This window comes from Rhinopithecus roxellana, chromosome 11, assembly GCF_007565055.1.
Source record: "Rhinopithecus roxellana isolate Shanxi Qingling chromosome 11, ASM756505v1, whole genome shotgun sequence".
Classification (NCBI taxonomy): Eukaryota; Metazoa; Chordata; class Mammalia; order Primates; family Cercopithecidae; genus Rhinopithecus; species Rhinopithecus roxellana.
In genome coordinates this window covers 40,912,299-40,930,262 of record NC_044559.1, presented here as the reverse complement: position 1 = coordinate 40,930,262, position 17,964 = coordinate 40,912,299, and the positions used below count along the sequence as shown (strand labels likewise).

Here is a 17,964-nt window from a genome sequence, read left to right as displayed (position 1 = left end):
TACTGGCAACAGCTAGACCAAGTGTTCAGTTATAGCAAATTTGCCCCGTTTACAAATTCTTTAATCTGTTACGCAAGGAATTCTCATACACATTTGTCACTTTAAATTACAATGGTACTTTATTTTAACAATCACAAGATTTAACACGTAAAAAAAAAGATACCACTAATAAATAACAAAAGTGGAATGCTTATCAAAGTTACAACAGACATAACGTTCAGCCGAGAATCACATCAACAGAGTAAAGCTCTAAAGATACCAGACGAACCAATGCTTGTTGGAATATGCCGTACAACTTTCTTACCGTGGGGATTACAGGGGCAAACCCTGGTTCTGTGTGGTCAGAGTTATAGTCAGACAGATTCAGCACGGTTGTGCTTCAGACTAAATTTTTTTGAGACAGTCTTGCTCTCTCCCCCAAGCTGGAGGTCAGTGGCACAATCACAGCTCACTGCAGCCTCAACCTCATGGGCTCAAGCAATCTTCCTGCATAGCTAGAAACACAGGCATGCACCACTAAGCCCAGCTAATTTTTGTATTTTCTTGTAGAGACATATGTTTCCCAGGCTGGTCTCAAACTCCTGGCCTCCCAGTGTTGGGATTATAGGTGTGAGCCACTGCACCTGGCCCAGACTAAATTTTGTTGTTGATCGTCTACATAAGATGTCGAGGATGCCCCTCCTGGAATAAATTAAAACCTGACTTCTAGGATTTCCAGTAGCCAATATATGTGTGTTCTTACGTTCCTGAAAACAGCAAAATGAAATTTAATAGGTGCTGGTATTCACCTCTGATGTGTCAGGTTTACTGTGTGACAAGTCTGAATATTCCTAGGTTTACATTGTATAGGCAGCAGAGTGTTTTCAATGTGTTCAAGTAGAATATGGGGAAAATTAGGATCAAATGAGAATTCATTTCTTTAGTGTCAATAACCCTCAACCCCTCAGGGAATAGTTAAGCCATCAAAACTAAAATAGCTTTATATTCAAATGCTTCGGTAACATGTTAGTCACTAAAAACTAAATGTGTAATTTGTAGAGGTAACACACAGGAACGAACTGACAAACAGAACAAATTATGAAAAACGCTAATCCCCTAAGCATCTGCATGTCCAGACCTCGTGTCTACTTAATGTAGTCTACCCACCCCACTCCAAAAAAAAGGTTCAGTTTATCCCAGAGTGACCTGTTGCTGAATTACTTTCAAATAAGCAAAGTGCTCTGTAGTGTATAAGCTACTCAGGTCTACACATTCTAGAATGATGCGCTTCTGTAGTCCTGGCTCTAAAATTTGGAAATCTACTCAGGTTCAGACTCCTTTTAAAACCCTTTCCAATGAACAGAATTTGTGATCCCTGGATTCAGACAGTACAATTAAAATACCCCAAGAGATAAAAACTTCCTATTTTTAAATAAAAGCCATGGAAGGATTCTTATGGCTAAAAGCTAAATCTGAATTATCCGTGTCTGGCACTGTATAAACATATTTTTAAGTTCATTTTGCTGGACTTGATTGACTTCGGGTTCTGCAGGACTCTTCTGAACTTTGGCCACTGCAAAGTTTATCCCGTGGGTTAATCCAGCTTGGGTAATACTAGCAACCTGGACCATGGAACTTCGAATCTTGGCAAAGGGAGAGACTGCTCTGCTGCTACTGCTCTCTGAAGGAGAAGGAGTTACGTGAAGCCCTGTCTCGAGTTCAAGCATGCTGGAAGCGGAGCTGGGGGTTTTTTGAGATGCAACTGAACGCACTGGCTCAACTGACAAAAACTGTGGGCCTGTTGCAGAGAGAGAGACATCTAATTGAGATGGCCGAGAAGGTGTCTGTTCTGTTGATTCTGATTGGGGTTCTTCGTTTGAAACTTCACTGGTCATTTGATTTCTTTCCTGACTAGCCTGCTGAGACACAGACTTGGGCTCTGCTAGGTGGGTCACTTTGTTTTGTGCATCTTGCACAAATCTGTGGCAGTAAATATCCATAGGCTTGGCAAAGCCAGTCAATATGTGTATGTTGCCAGCAGAAGGGCTTTTCTTCAGAGGAGACTGCTGGCCTTTTCCAAGCCCACTCCCATGAGCAACAGTAATCTCTGAAGGAGCATGAATGCTACTATCTGTGCTGCTAAGAGACTGGGACCGACTACCCAATCGAGGCGCTGAAGCAATAATACCACAGCTAGGAAGAACATAATCTACTGGCCCTACACTCTCTAATGAGTTAGCTAGCTGCCTGTCTTCATCAGACTTAGAATTTGTAAGGAATTCATCAGAGTGATATGAGTCATTATCTGAAGACATGTCCCCATCAGACTCTGCCTGAACTTTATCCATCACTCCTGTGTTTTCCATAGTTTCAAGACTACTGTCTGATTTCCAAAGATTTACTTTTAAGTTTGGTTTTAGAAAGTTAACTTTCATTTCAGGTTTGGTAAAGTTTCCTAGCTTTCGGAGGTTGCCAATATTTACATTGGATTTGGTCTGCTTCACTTTTTGATTTAGAGATGAAAATTTGCTCATTAAAAAATTCTTTCCCTGGGCCAAAGAACCTTGGTTTTGAGATCTGATACCAATGATGTCTTCGTGAGGTTTACTGCTCTTCCTGCAAATTAGAAGAGAAAAGAAGTTAATCCCCCATGGAATCCAATATACCAGTTCCAGTTATTAATATAAGTGAAAACACTTACTTATTCAAATTGGTCCCAACTTCTTGAGAACACTGCATTGCTAATTGATAGCTAACCCCTCAGAGTTGACGTTAAAATAGTGCTATCCAATAGAAATACGTGAAATACATAATTGCAGTTTTTCTAGCAGCCCCATTAAAAAGCAGCAATGAAATTAATTTTAATATTTAACCCAATATATACAAAATATTTCAACATAAAAATATTAAAAGATTAATACTCCTTTTTGAACTAATTTAATATAGGCAATGTGTAGTGTTCTATAATTACAGCACACCTGAATTCAGCCTAGCTGCATTCTAAAAGGCTTCACAACCACATGTGGTGAGTGGCTACCACTGTGGGCGGTGCGGGTCTGGCACCGCCACCATCTGACTATAAATGGGAATCTGCAACACCTGAACTCAGGTTATCTAGACACATCCCAGCGTGGCTCAATTCAGGTAGTGCAGGGAGAGAGGGGTAAGACTTCCATTTTCTTATATGTCCTGTGGGTTACCTGAATTTATTTAAAAAAAGATTTGGGACATTGAACACAACTACTCTTGGTGTCTTCTCTCCTTTGGTATCCCTCCTGACAGCTATAAATAAGAGAAAAGTTGATGCTATTTGCCACAAATGTCTCAGTCTGTGCATTTGTCCTGTTGGGTCATGCAAGGTCACTGATCATGAGCATACTACAGAAAATTTCTGGGTTAAAGTAATTCTTTAGCAAAAGTCTGAACAATTCTCTTCTGGCCAAATGGCTCTCTTCACTAGTAGAATGTAGACCACAAAACCTGACAGATGCTCATTAGAAAGAAAAGCCACACTTTTTAAATGTGAAATAATCTGTTGATAGGCATTCTTTTTCCAAATTCAAAAGCCTAATGTTTAAAACATACTATTTTCTTTACAAAGTACTTAGAAAACATTTCAATGTTTCCTCTCATCAGTTTACTTAGGAGTTAAAAATGTATCGCTTGTGGCCACATGAGTTGTGTCAAGGACAGCAAAATCCTTGCAGGGGCTTGCTCTCAGACCCATTCTCTTGGCAAAATACCACCTACCTAAGTACTTGTGGAGATAGTGTTACTCTATCAAAACTTTTAAACACACCTAGAGGGATATCCTAAGCATATTTTAAATGCCGTATCACTCAAGAAAATGAAACTCTGGGTGGGCCGGGCAGTGGCTCACGCCTGTAATCCCAGCACTTTGGGAGACCAAGGCGGGCGGATCACGAGGTCAGGAGATCGAGACCATCCTGGCTAACACGGTGAAACCTCGTCTCTACTAAAAATACAAAAAAATTAGCGGGTGTGCAGGTGGGCGCCTGTAGTCCCAGCTACTCGGGAGGCTGAGGCAGGAGAATAGCGGGAACCCGGGAGGTGGAGCTTGCAGTGAGTCGAGATTGTGCCACTGCACTCCAGCCTGGATGACAGCAAGACTCCATCTCAAAAAAAAAAAAAAGAAGAAGAAGAAGAAAATGAAACTCTGGGTCTTCAGAGTTTTTCCTGAAACTGAGGATAAGCAATAACCTTTAAGGAGGTGGGTGCAGGGTTAAAGGAGTCTGACAATCACTTTGGCACTGTTACGGACAAGTGAAATATTCACGTCTTTTAATCCAGATTCACAACCTGGGGATGATATTCTCAAGAAATTATCCTAAACATGAGAAAGTAATACATGACAAAGATATCTGTCATGACTTTTTTATAAAAGGAAAAAATGCTAGCAACCAAAATTCTTGGCAACTGGGTTTAATAGCTGTGTGCCAGGTCTAAGTGCGTTATCATTCAGTTCATGCAATGCACTGACATGGATTTTCTCTCATCTTACAGACAACAAAACTGAAGTAAAGGCGTATGTTTTCCAAGGTTAAAGAGTAATTGATAGAACCAGGAGTCACAGAGTCCACGTTCTGAACCCACACAATACATTTCCAAACAGATCACAGAAGGCATCTATTTAAATGGTAGTTATGAATTCTACAGTAATATGGAAAATGCATAAAATACAATCTTTAGCAATGAAAGATTATTAACCTGTATAGGTTAAAAATGTGTACAAGGGGCTGGGTGCAGTGGCTTTCCAGAAGAATTCCAATTAACAAGTGTAGAAGGAATGAGAATTAGAAAAATGACCACAGATCATGACAGGAATAAATACCATAGACAAGATCCACGATGGTTATGAAAATGAATAGACTTAAGTTTACACAGAAACAATATTTACATAGTCTCAAAGTATTTTCCCCTAAATATTTAGCAATTATAAAGAGGAAGACACAAAGTTTGCAGGCAGAATCCTGGCAGATGCTACCCCAGCCAAGTAACCAAGCTTATTCTCAACACTACTACACAGGCTGTCATGCCCTCCCTCCCCACAGCATGAGGCTCTGAGAAGTGCACATCGCTTCTGCGGTGTCCTTCCCGACAATGCGTAACCTCAGCTTCATCGGGAAAAAACACTGGACAAACCTAGATTAAGGGATGTTCTACAAAACAGCTGACCAGTACTCTTAAAAAATGTCAAAATTATGAGAGAAAAGACAAGACTGAGGAAGTAACATTAAACTATAGAGACAACTAAATGCGGTGTGGAATCCCAACTGGATCCTGGAACAGAAAAGGACGCTAGTGAACACCGAGCGAAATCTGTACTTTGATTCATCTTACTGTGCCAAGGTTACTTTCTGAAGTTTGGATGAATGATCTATGGTTATAAATGGGTAACATGAAGGGAAACCGAAGGAAGGGTATATGGAAACCCTCTAAATTACCTGTGCAGCTCTTCTGTAAGTCTAAAACTTACCTGAAAATTGTATACGTGAAGAATGTTAAAAAGTATTTTGATCCGCAGAAATTTGATCCTTACCTCTCTAAATACCAACACCTTACCATAATGTGATCTCCTCCCCTTTCCCCCTGCAAAGAATTTTAAAGAAATAAGACTTTGGATAAGAATGCCTTTATTCTTGAGAGAAGCAGTATGCTCACCTCTCAAGTTTCTTCTCAATTATGGGGACATCCGATCCCATGGCTTGCTTGGTGATCTGCAGCATCTCTGCAATGCACTGAAGGGTATCTGCAACCCAAATATAACTGCTTGCCGATTTCTCCATGAACATATTAAAGAAAATAGCAGTTCTAACCCATATACCACTGAATGAAATTTGTGGTTGTATAATTAAATACAAATTTATTGGCTTCAATTTATAGAAAACTGCTACCTGTTCACTACTCTCCCCACTGATTCACGATGTTCTAAAATTTTAAGAGAAAAGAACAAAAACAAAAGAATGAAATCGAGGAATTAAAAGTTTGTTCTAACTCAGGTAGCACAGCTATTCCCAGGACCCTCTCTCATTCAGTTGGTTATGATATGAAATGTCCCCAATTCCTTTTGGGCTTTTAAGAATAAATAGAAAGTTTTCACTGAATACTTTCATCTCCTCCTCTTTTTACCTTTTCCATCCTCTTCAGGATTACGCATTACAGCTCTGAGTGTGTGGAAATAGCCACTCGCTTCTTTGTATCTGTAGTGCAGTCGCATGCAGGAGAACTTTGGCTTACCAAAAAGAGTGGGTTCAGGGCCTAAAAACCCAAATGGATATGTATAAAGTTAACTCTTTCACATAACATTTTCTTCTATTATCTTCAAAAAACCCAACACATTTTTCTTTGTAATACAAATGACAGCACACAAAATACAAACTTCTGGTGACCATTTGCTTTGATAAAGCTAGAAAAACTCTTTCAATCTCAATCATTTAAGCTTTCTTGATCCCTAGGGTAATCTTCACAAGGTAAATAATAAAAGGAATACGGTTATTATGATAAGACTATATCCATCACCAACCCATAACGAATAGAAAGAAAGTTCTAAGAAGTAGACAGCTTGGAATATCCCTTTGTGGTTTCTAACACATGTTATACTGGTCTCCAAATTCCACTGTAAGAAGAGCCAACATTTCTGCCTTAGGATTTCATACCTATTCCTAGACCTTATCAAAATGCTACTAACAACAAATGGAAAATAATAGTGAAAAAAAGCATTTGTAGGTGAAACTTAAACCAGGTACTTGCTTAAATAATTTGACCCCCTCTTGGAAACAACAGCATTTGCTTTTTATGACTTGATTAGTAAGTTAAAACTTACCTATTTCGATTTTTTCCAGGTCTTCTAGACTTAGTCGTTGATACTGGTTTACTTTATCAACTTCATCATCATAACTAGATAAAGGGAAATGAAGTTAAAAGAGGATTTAAATCTAAAGCATATTTGGCTTGTTAGGGCAGGCACAGTAGCTGCAAACTGTTACATACATACAGTTAACAAAATCTTCCACAGCACATACATTCTGGGGTAAAATGTTAAACATAAGGACTATTTTAAAAATGAAACAAGAATAACATATATAGTTCAACAGCTAAGGGAAAATAAGTTCACAGATCTAACAGTTAAAAAAAGCAACTAGGGCCAGGCGCGGTGGCTCACACCTGTAATCCCAGCACTTTGGGAGGCCGAGGCGGGTGGATCACGAGGTCAGGAGTTCGAGACCAGCCTGAGCAACATGGAGAAACCCCGTCTTTCCTAAAAACACAAAATTAGCTGGGCATGGTGGCGCATGCCTGTAATCCCAGCTACTCAGGAGGTTGAGGCAGGAGAATCACTTGAACCCGGGAGGCGGAGGTTGCAGTGAGCCGAGATCATGCCATTGTACTCTAGCCTGGGCAAAAAGAGCGAAACTCTGTCTCAAAAAAAAAAAAAAAGCAACTACAAGGTTAAAATAAGTTTTATAAAAACTCATATAAAATGAAAACAAACCTAAAACCTCACCTACAAGGCAAATGCACCCGCGTGCACGCACGCACACACACACACACACACACACACACACACACACACACACACAGAGACGGAGGGAGGGAGGGAAGGACGGAGGCAGAGAGAGAGAAAAAAAAACAGACTATGTATTTGGGAACAATACAACTGTTAAATATGATATCCAAAATCAAGAATGAAAAATCCATATGATATATGCCAACAGGCATCTGGGCAAATGACTAAAAAATAACAGTTTACACAAAGCCAAAACTAAAGTGAATATTTACTTAGTAAATATAAATTAGAACAACACTGGTAAGGTGTGGGGAAACAAGTGCTTATTCATTCAGGGTCTTTCTGGAGATCAATCTGACAACAAACCACAGAAGTCGTAATTCATCATACCCTTGTAACCAAAGAAGTGCGCAGATGCATGCACACACACGCACACACAGACACATTATTGCATAAAGACAACTGCATTATTCGTAGCAACAAAAAACTGGAAGTAATTTAATACCTAACAGTGAGGAAAAACTTTACTATAGTAATATAAACAATGATATGTGGTCATTAGTGATAAAAATGTATGGAATACATCAAAATCTGGGAGATATATAGGAAACAATACCAAATGCCAAAAGAATACACCATAAACATATTAATTTAACTGTAAAATCATGCTTTCAAACCAATGAAGATAAAAGGGAGTTAGAATGATGTAACAGTTATATAAGGTAAAGAGGTTCAATGAAGTTTCATAAAATATATAACAAAACCATATTCTCATTTTTTTGTTACGATTTCTAAAAAGAAAATTTACTCAAATTTAAAACACAAAATCAAAAGCTTTAAATCAATAAGCAACTTACTAGGCCACGTAGTAGGCAGAGTTAGAAAGCAGTAACAGCACATCCACATCTCTGTGAGTAGCATCAATGAGGCTAAACAAATATGACACAGGAGTTTAATATTTTCATTTTCATCTGCAGTTTTTGCCAAGCATATTTCTAAAGCAGAGATACTTAGGACAAAAAAATTGGCCAGGGGGAGGGGAAAAAAAGAAGAGAATCAATGAATTATACTGCAATTAGATGTAATACAATCTATCCATTTGGACAGTCTTTAAAAAACAAGAAAACGCAGATCTGGGAAGTGAGGGATGGAGAGTAGAGAAAGGCAGCCAAAGGAGGAAAGAGTCCCTCAGGAAATGGGATAATTTGAGGTTGGGGAGTGGTGGGATTGGAGGATGACAGAGAAATAGGTAAGGGAAGAAAAAAGAAAAACGTGAGAGTGAGAAGGGAGAAATCTAAATTATCTCACATTATCTAATCTTCAAAATAACACACTGTACCTTCAGGATATCTTTACATTCATGTGGAATACATCTTTTGAAAGACTTTTACATGAATACAGTACTTATGTGCAAAAACGGAACAAGTCCAAGCTACTTTTGCATGTTTGTCATTATAGATTAATTTATTTGGTGTTCAATAAACAAACACCCTTATTCTAAGTCTATTTTGCTATGTTTATACCCACTCTAAAATCAATTATGAAAATAAGAATCAGAATCCAGGTAGTAAGTGTTGATGAACCATGAAACCAAAACTACAGTAAAATGTACATCCTTATAAAATTACCAGTAAGAAAATTCTTAAAGTATAAAATCTACAAATAATTAACAACACAGGCAGAATCTGAATTAAAATGAAACTTTTAGTCTAATATTAATCTAACAATAATAGACTTTCCAGCAAAAGGTAGAGATGTTTCTGCATTCTTATACTGGTCTCCAAATTCCACTGTAAGAAAGACGACATTTCTCCCTTGGGATTTCATACCTATTCCCTAGACCTTATCAAAATGCTACTAAATACAAGCAGAAAATAATAGTGGAAAAAAATGTTTGTAGGTGAAACTTAAACCATGGTCTAAATCTGCGTAAGAATGAGATCACTGTTTAACAGGTACTGCAGGGAAGGATTTACCGTAATCTTAAACTGCAGTTTTTTACATCAGAGACACCTTGTTGTAGCTTGAGTCTGACAGTCTTAATCTAAAATAACAAATTCACCTCAATTTGCACGTACAGTATCGAAAAATACAACAAATGACATAATGAGATGCCAGGACCGGAAACACAGATCAATTCTAGGAGCCAAAATCTGAGCATTAACCAATTAATCAATGGGAAAAGGACAACGATCCAAGCAGCCTCATGGAGAATAATAGCAAATAACACTGTAAAACGTAGTTAAGTTTTATGCATTGATACTTACGTGCACTCTGAAAATTGTTGCTTGAGCCAAGCCATAAAAATTACGTCACGACACATTTTAATACGAAATAAATTCTACTACTAATTACAGTGTTACTTTCACCCTGACTTCCTATTTTGGCATTAATATTTACATCAGCCAAACATGATCCCCAGTCAAAAACATTATGTCCTTAACAAAAAGCACTTGGCACGTAACAGGCAGTCGGAAAATGTCAACCCTCCCCCCACCCCCAATTTTACTGAAGTCTTAGCTGCAGTAAATATTTAATTCCCTCCCCACCCACCCTTCCCCTTAAAAAAAATAAAAATAAAAATAAAAGCACGTTCAATACGAACAAGAAACAAGACGAAAAACCCTTTAGGTATTTCCCCACCCCCCACGTTTGCAGCTCTGAAGAAGCTGCTCTACTCGTTTTTGTTTTCCCGCCACTGGGGCAAGCCCTCCTTCCACACTATGAAGACGAAAATTGCCAGCACCACATGAAGCCCGACCACTGCGACAATGGTCGCGTAAAAGCCGCTGTCTTCCGGGGACATCAACATCAGAGTTTGGAAAAGAAGTAATTTGCAGGAAAAATATAACCCCACAGGAACTTTGACCATAAGTCCTGCAAAAAGGAGAAAAATCTTGAAAGTCATAGCCACAACGCCCTCAGACTTGGGCTCGGCTGCCGCGGCAGTGGCAGCCCGCTGCGCGGTAGGTGGAGGCCTGTGAGAGCGCGGCATCGTCAGTCAGTCCGTCCGTCTGTCCGTCGATGCCTCGAGGCTCAAACAGCCGCCTGCACCCAACCTCGCGCCTGCAGCGAATGCGGCAACTGCGACGCGGCAGTGCCAAGTCACGCCCAGGGGACACATCTAGCTTCCGGACGCTCACTTCCGGCCTCGGATGGCGGCCAGTGCGCATGCGCGCTCCATCCTCCGCATCCTACGCCTTCCAAGGAGGGCACGGACCCCGGCCCGGCGGGGGAGGGGCGCCAGGGGGGCCACTCCCGCGAGAGTTTGCGGCGCCTTTGCCTTCGCCTTCGCCTTCGTCAGGGTCAGTGCCTGCGGCTGGAGAGGGACGCTGGCGGGCCGGGCCAGGATACCGCGCCGAGCGCCTGGCCCCTAGGCCATCGCATGTCTAAGGGACAGTGGCTGCCGTGTGCCTGGCCACTCCACTGCCACGGATGGACCGGGCAGTCGGCCTGAGCGCACGGAAGCGAGTCGAAGCAAGTTGGGAACACCACTTTTGGCTTCGCAGAGAGGTGACGCGGGCCCTGCAGGTCCGCAGTTGCCTCTCCAGTCTCAGAGCCTCTTTCCCGCTGTCGATAGAGTCGGGGGTTTCCTGCGATAACGGGCGGGAAAGGACAAGAAAGGCAGAGAGGTCTGCCCTGGCCACGCCGGAGTGCGTCTAGGGTGGCCCAGACAGAGCTGCGCTCAGCCTTGCAAGGGAAAAGGGCCAGGACAGGCACGGGCGTGCTGGACAGTTCCCGGTTCCCAGTTCTCTGTATCCAGCGCCCAATGCCCTAGGCCGGGACCCCGCAGCCAGGCCTACTTCCCTGCTGGGACCGCGCATTTCCAAACTGCTTGCCTGTTTTTCCACCAGATATTTAAACACAGCTGGGACTGCAGTGAGGTGAGTGAGGAGGTACTGGTCTCTGGTACAAATTTTAAAGGGTGTCATTAATTTTGTCAACCAGACAATTAGTGCAATATTTTTAAAAATCAAAATGCAAAAATATATGATGGACAAAGCATCAAACATTTAAGTAAAGATAGAATACACCCCTGTAGTTGCATAATCGTACCTCACTCACCCGACCCTAATCCCAGCCCTGTTCCCAAAAAAACTTTATTTACAAATCAACAATCGAATTAAAAAATGGGCAAAGGGTTTGAATACATGTTTTTCCAAGTAAGACACAGAAATAGCCAACAGTACAAAAAAAAATCCTTAACATCATTTGTCATTAGGGAAATGCAAATCAAAACCACAATGAGATACCACTTCACACTAAGTAGGATGACTACAATTAGCAAAAAAAGAAAATAAGTGAATAAGTATTGGCAAAGACTGGAGATACTGGAACCCTCCAAACTGGAATGTACTGAAATACACTGCTGGTGGAAATGTAAAATGGCATGGCCACTGTAGAAAATGGTTTGGCAGTTTCTCAAAAGTTAAACAGGATTATTGGATAATCTGGCCATTTCCACCCAAAAGAGCTATTTAATAGAGACAGGTGTTCAAACGAAAACCTGTATGCAAATGTTCATAGCAGCACTATTTACAATGGTCAAAATGTGGAAATAACCCAAATGCCCATCAACGGAAGAATGAACAAAATGTGGTCTAGAATGAAATACTATTCAGCTACAAAAAGGAATGAAGCTCTGACACATACCACAACATGGATTAACCTGGAAAACATTATGCTAAGTGAAAGCAGCCAGTCACAAAAGGTCACATAATTATATTATTCCACTTGAATGAAATGTCTAGAATATGCAAATCCAGAGACAGAATTAGATTAGTAGTTGCTTAGGGATGGGAGTGTGGAGCATAGGGAAGTGACAGCTAAAGGGTATGGGGCTTCTTTTTGTGGTGATGAAAATGTCCTAAAATTGACCATGGTGATGGCTGCACAACTCTGAATATACTACAAACCATTGAATTACATGTTTTAAATAGGTGAATTATATAGTATATGAATTATATGTCTCAATAAAACTGTTTGAACACACACACACGTATTTCACGAGTGGATGGTTGAGGCAGGCAGGCAGTTAAGAGCAAATCCCTAAGTCTGACAGCTGAGCCTTCCACTGGCTGGCTCTCCAGAGACTTGCACCCCCACTGCCACTTCCAGCCACCTCCTGTCCTCCAGCAGGAGCCTCTGTTCTGGGTCAACACCTCCAGCCGAGCTGATGGATTGTACAGAGGTTCTATAGCAAACTCGGCCCAAGAGCAGGTTTCCAAATCTCTTATCAAGAGAAAGGGAAACAGCACCATTAGGAAAATCTTTAAGCCTTGCAGTAAGTGGAAGAAAAATATCGATGGCAAATTCAAAGAAATATCAGCAGTATTAGAAAGAATCACACCCACAAGACAAAGACGTGCCTGTATGAAGAGGAGTTGCTAAAGAATTCTCTAATCAAGATGGAAACGCAGTAGTTACTTTGAAAACTCAAACAGCACGTGATACCCGCTGTCTCCCCCGAGGGTAATCCATAATCCACAGGAGAGGAAAATGTAGGAAGAAGGTAACCGTTCTCTATCTGAAAAAGCACCACCTCTAGAAGAGAAAGAGACCGCTTGAAAACCATTCTGAGACCCAGCTCCTGCTCCACCTCCTCCAGCTCCTAAGCCCCAGCCTAAATCCCTAAACCACCTGGCTCTCCAAAAGGGGCTCACAGTGGAGCCAGCCACAGGGAGATTAAGTGCCTTCCATTAAAAAAAATACCAAGACCCCTGGTAGGCAGCCCTCATCCTGCTACACAAGCCAAGGAAAACGACCTGAGAAGCCACTGGCTCCAAAACATTGGCTTCGCTGGCTCCTACGTCCACCTCTTCCCGTCCCCAATCTTCAAAGGAACAAGTGTCGAGCAAAACATTAACCACGGGGACCACCAACAGCAAGGAAAATCTAGCAAGCAGCCAACACCTCAACCATTATGAGATGCAACCAGTGTGGCATGGTGAGCTTTAGAGGAGATCTTTCCGGAACAGAGTGGAGAGTCTCAAAATTTAGCAACCATGCCTGTCTCCAAAGAGCAGACCACACACAAATTCCACAAGTCTGTGATCCTTGTGTCCCATGTTCTACCTCCTCCTCTTGACAATCAACACATCATTCCCTCAGACACTCCTGCTGTCCTGGTTAGTGATGGAGCTCCCCTGCCCATCTCTGCCTTAAACCCAAGTCAGCTTCTCTGGACTGAGAGCCAAGAAACAGAACCACTCTGCATCAGACACTGGTTTACACAGTAGAGAAGACAACATTTTCACAAGCAGCAACACATCAGGAAAGATAGAACCTCAGCTAACAATTCCTGCACTGATGGGAAAATCTTCAGAATCTTTCAGTGTCCCAAAGGATGACGATCAAAGGGAATCACTGGGCCAATGACTCTGACGGGTCTATTTTGGACACCAATGACCACAAGGAAGAAGATGAGGATGGCAGTGGAGGCTCTGGCACTTAACATAGGTGAAGAATACTCTCACAATCATTCTTGGCAACTGATCATCTAAGAAAGAATCAGAGGAGAAAACACTGTGTAGCAACATCTGAGCAAGAGAGTGAGGGAATCCGACAACAAATTGGAAAGTAATTGGGAGACTCAGAGGCTCCCAGTGGAAGCTATCCTAAAATAAAAGAACAAAGAAGTAGAGGGCCGGGCGCGGTGGCTCACACCTGTAATCCCAGCACTTTGGGAGGCCGAGGCAGGCAGAACACAAGGTCAGAAGATCGAGACCATCCTGGCTAACACGGTGAAACCCCATCTCTACTAAAAATACAAAAAATTAGCCGGGTATGGTGGCGGGTGCCTGTAGTCCCAGCTACTTGGGAGGCTGAGGCAGAAAAATGGCATTAACCCAGGAGGCGGAATTTGCAGTGATCCGAGATCGTGCCACTGCACCTCAACCTGGGCGATAGAGCAAGACTCTGTCAAAAAAAAAAAAAAAAAAAAAGTAGAAGAAACAAAAATACAACTAAAAGGCAAACTCAGCAGAAAGCTCAGCCTGAGACCCGCAGTGGGGCAGCTGCAAGCCCTGGACCAGGTTAGCATCTACACACAAAGCAGTGATAAGGACTGAACAAAGTAACTTAAAGGTTTCATTATCCATCATGCCATGTGAGATTATTTGGGTCATCTTGAGGGGGAGCCCCATGTGCTGAAAACCTGATAACACACTGAATGCGCGTGTTTCGGCCTCACTTGTCATGAAGGAAGAGTGGGCAGCTGCTTTTCGGGGAAGAACTCAGCTGTACAGCCCAAATGCAGCAATGAGCAACAGGAAGAATGCACTGGCCTTCACTAACACGTGTGACTGATGCTAAGTTACGTGTGACTGATGGTAAGTTATTCTTCATTGGAAGCTTTATTTTTATTTATTTATTTAGGGTTTTTTTTTTTTTTTTTTTTTTTGAGACGGAGTCTCACTCTGTCACCCAGGCTGGAGTACAATGGCGTGATCTTGGCTCACCGCAACCTCTGCTTGCCGGGTTCAAGCAATTCACCTGCCTCAGCCTCCCAAGCAGCTGAGACTACAGGCACGCACCACAATGCCCAGCTAATTTTTTTTATTTTTAGTAGAGACAGGGTTTCAGCATGCTGGCCTGGTCTCAAACTCCTGACCTCACGATCTGCCCACCTCAGCCTCCCAAAGTGCTGGGATTACAGGCATGAGCCACCACGCTCGGCCCTAGGAACTTTAATTAAAGAAGAACAGAAGATACTCACTGGTTCCCTGTTACCGGAAAGTCAAATTCTATAGTGCCGGATTAAAGAAAAATAGGAAATGCATTTACTGGGCACTGGAAAGAGGTGGGAGTCAAAAATCAGGAAAAAAAAGAGAAACATTTCATCACGTTAGTGAATAAAAGAAAACTGAAGCACAATGGTATTTCTGAGGCAGATATTTGGTAGCTGAGAACTTAAAAGATTTGAGACTCTAATCACCCAACAGTGACTTTTTTAAGAGACAGGGTCTCACTACATTGTCCAGGCTGGTCTTGAACTGCTGGCCTAAAGCGACCCTCCAACCTCAGCCTCCCAAAGCCCTGGGATTACAGGTATAAGCTACAGTGCCCAGCCAGTGATTTAAAGACCTAATCCTAGAGGACTATTCTTGTTTCACCACACGGTTTTGTTTGTTTTTTTTTGTTTGTTTTGTTTTGTTTTTTTTTTTGCGACAGGGTCTCACTCTGTCACCCAGGCTGGAGTTCAGTGCTGCAGTCATGGCTCACTGCAGCCTCAAACGCCTGAGCTCAAGAGTTCCTCCCTCCTCAGCCTCCTAAGTAGCTGGGACTATAGGCATGCACCACAATACCAGGCTAATTTTAAAATTTTTTTGTAAAGATGAGCTCTCAAACTCCTGGACTCAAACGATCCTCTTGCCTCGGCCTCCCGAAGTGCTGGGGTTATAGGTGCAAGCCACCATACCATTATTCATTATTTTGATTAATACAATTGTCAGAAGTAAGTATGTTTTTATGAATCTTTGCAAGAGGCTTCTAATGACTCTTAAAGCATCCTTACCCAAACTTTGTTGCAAACTTTAAATAGCAAAGCTATATACACTTTACATTTTTTAATACTCTTCACCCCATGGGACCAATTTTCCATAAAAATTACAGAATTGGAAATCAAACAAGTGCAATGTACCCTACAAAATGGTAGCCAGCACTAGCAAGAAACCTTTTGGTTTTTCCCAATTTTGATTATCCCAAAGTAGACACAAAAATATTTGATTGAAGAAAGATGATATTGACAATCATGATGATATTGATACCCTCTTAAAAATCTAAGTGCAGTTAAAACTCAAGAAAAATGCAGGTGTGCTGCCAGCAGTGATTTTTGAATGGGAATTAAAAGTACTCTTTTTTTTTTTTTTTTTTTTTTTTTTTTTTTGGTGCTACATTAACTTGGATTGCTGCCACTAAAAAAAACAAGTGAAGGAGGTGAATCAAAATAGCTTTACCAAATGACTTAAAGAAACACAAAAACCTTCTGCTAGGTTGTGTGTGAGGAAAACTTCAGCTCTTATTTTTAAAGTCCACAAATTACATCCATACATAACAGTATTTACTATCAAAGTGAAAAAAATCCATGAGTTTAATGTCATGGGATGTTTCCCTATGAATCCACAAGTCAATGTCGTTTTTTATTCCTTTTAATATATAAATACTATCTTTCATTTAATTGTACTTTCAAGCACATTTTATGCCCCTCTTACTAAAAACACGCAAAATGTATGAGATAAAATCGAACTACAGCGCTTTATTCTTAAAGCTTGGGTTACAATTTCCTAAAATGTTTCTGATTTATAATATTAAAGATTATCGTTTTAGATTTCAGCCTAAAGGCAAGCATTCAATCTAGTGGATAAATTTAGATCCTGCTATTCATTGATATTTTTAAGAACCACTTGAAACTGGATGGTTTTTGTTATTTAAAAAAAAAAAAAGAATATTAGTTGGCCTATTTATTTTATGTAAGGCCAGGACCACTTTATAACCAATAAAAATACTCAGCCTCACTGCACCTCTTGTTGCACTCACTTATGTGCATTAATACAATAAACCTAGATTCTAGGGCAAGGGAGGGGGAAACCCACAGCCAGCTGCAGGCTATAGTTCGGCAGTTTAAATTTTTTTTAATCAAATACTGCACCAAAATATTTTTCTTCATTACCAAGTTTTTAGAACCCCCTTAATTTTGCATCCAAGGCAAGTGCCTCAGTCAGCTTGCCTTACTACCAGCCCATAGAGGAAATAACCAAACACCATGCATCCATGCCCACAGCTTTAGGGGCAATTGCCAGTGTTAATCATGACAACTTCCCAACATCTGTTAAGCAAGCTGGTCACCTGGACACCACTCCAACTTACCTGGGGTCACAGTCAATGAGGGCCCAGCCCCCATGGAACTTCTCATCATCAGGCAGTAGTAACTTCATGTAACTTTGTAAGAGCTGGCTAATTAGTTCCTGGTGGCTTCTCTGATTTTCCTTATGCAAAGCTTCATGTTCTTTCTCCTTGGTAAATATGGAATAAAGATCTTCTGTCACTGGAATGCCTTGCATCAAATCTAGGGTGGAATTGTTAATATCTATCATCATTTTAGTTTACTAATATATTTTTAAAAAACAAAAGAGTATAAGACCTAAAACTGTAAAGCTCTTGGAAGAAAACATGAGCATAAATATTTGTGACCTTGGATTAGGCATGATTTTTAAGATATGATACTAAAATCATAAGCAACAAAAGAAAAAAATAGACAAATTGGACGTCATAAAAATTAAAAACTGTGTTTCAAAGGGCACCATTACAAAAGTGAAAAGATGACCCCTAGAACAGGAGAAAATATTTACAATTCATCTATCTGGTAAGGGACTTGTATCTAGAATAAAGAACCCCTACAAATCAATAATAAAAAGAAAAGCCAGTTGTAAAATGAGCAAAGAGCTGAACAGACAAGC

The 17,964-nt window shown here is 40.9% G+C and overlaps 1 protein-coding gene across 3 annotated transcripts in view; it reads right to left on the bottom strand.

The window, feature by feature from the left end:
* Positions 1–96: 96 nt before the first annotated feature.
* INPP5F (inositol polyphosphate-5-phosphatase F) overlaps positions 97–17,964 on the bottom strand; it is a 104,404-nt gene continuing 86,536 nt past the window's right edge. For 2 of the 3 annotated variants that reach the window (XM_010375982.2, XM_030940795.1), the window contains 6 exons: positions 17,375–17,573; positions 8,365–8,436; positions 6,824–6,897; positions 6,130–6,258; positions 5,662–5,749; positions 97–2,595 (listed from right to left, as the gene is read on the bottom strand). In XM_010375982.2, the coding sequence (XP_010374284.1) occupies positions 1,446–2,595; positions 5,662–5,749; positions 6,130–6,258; positions 6,824–6,897; positions 8,365–8,436; positions 17,375–17,573 (1,712 nt within the window). In that variant the 3' untranslated portion in view covers positions 97–1,445. Of the gene's footprint in view, positions 2,596–5,661; positions 5,750–6,129; positions 6,259–6,823; positions 6,898–8,364; positions 8,437–9,774; positions 11,687–17,374; positions 17,574–17,964 lie in introns of those variants that run through there. The other variant, XM_030940797.1, reaches the window with a different exon arrangement.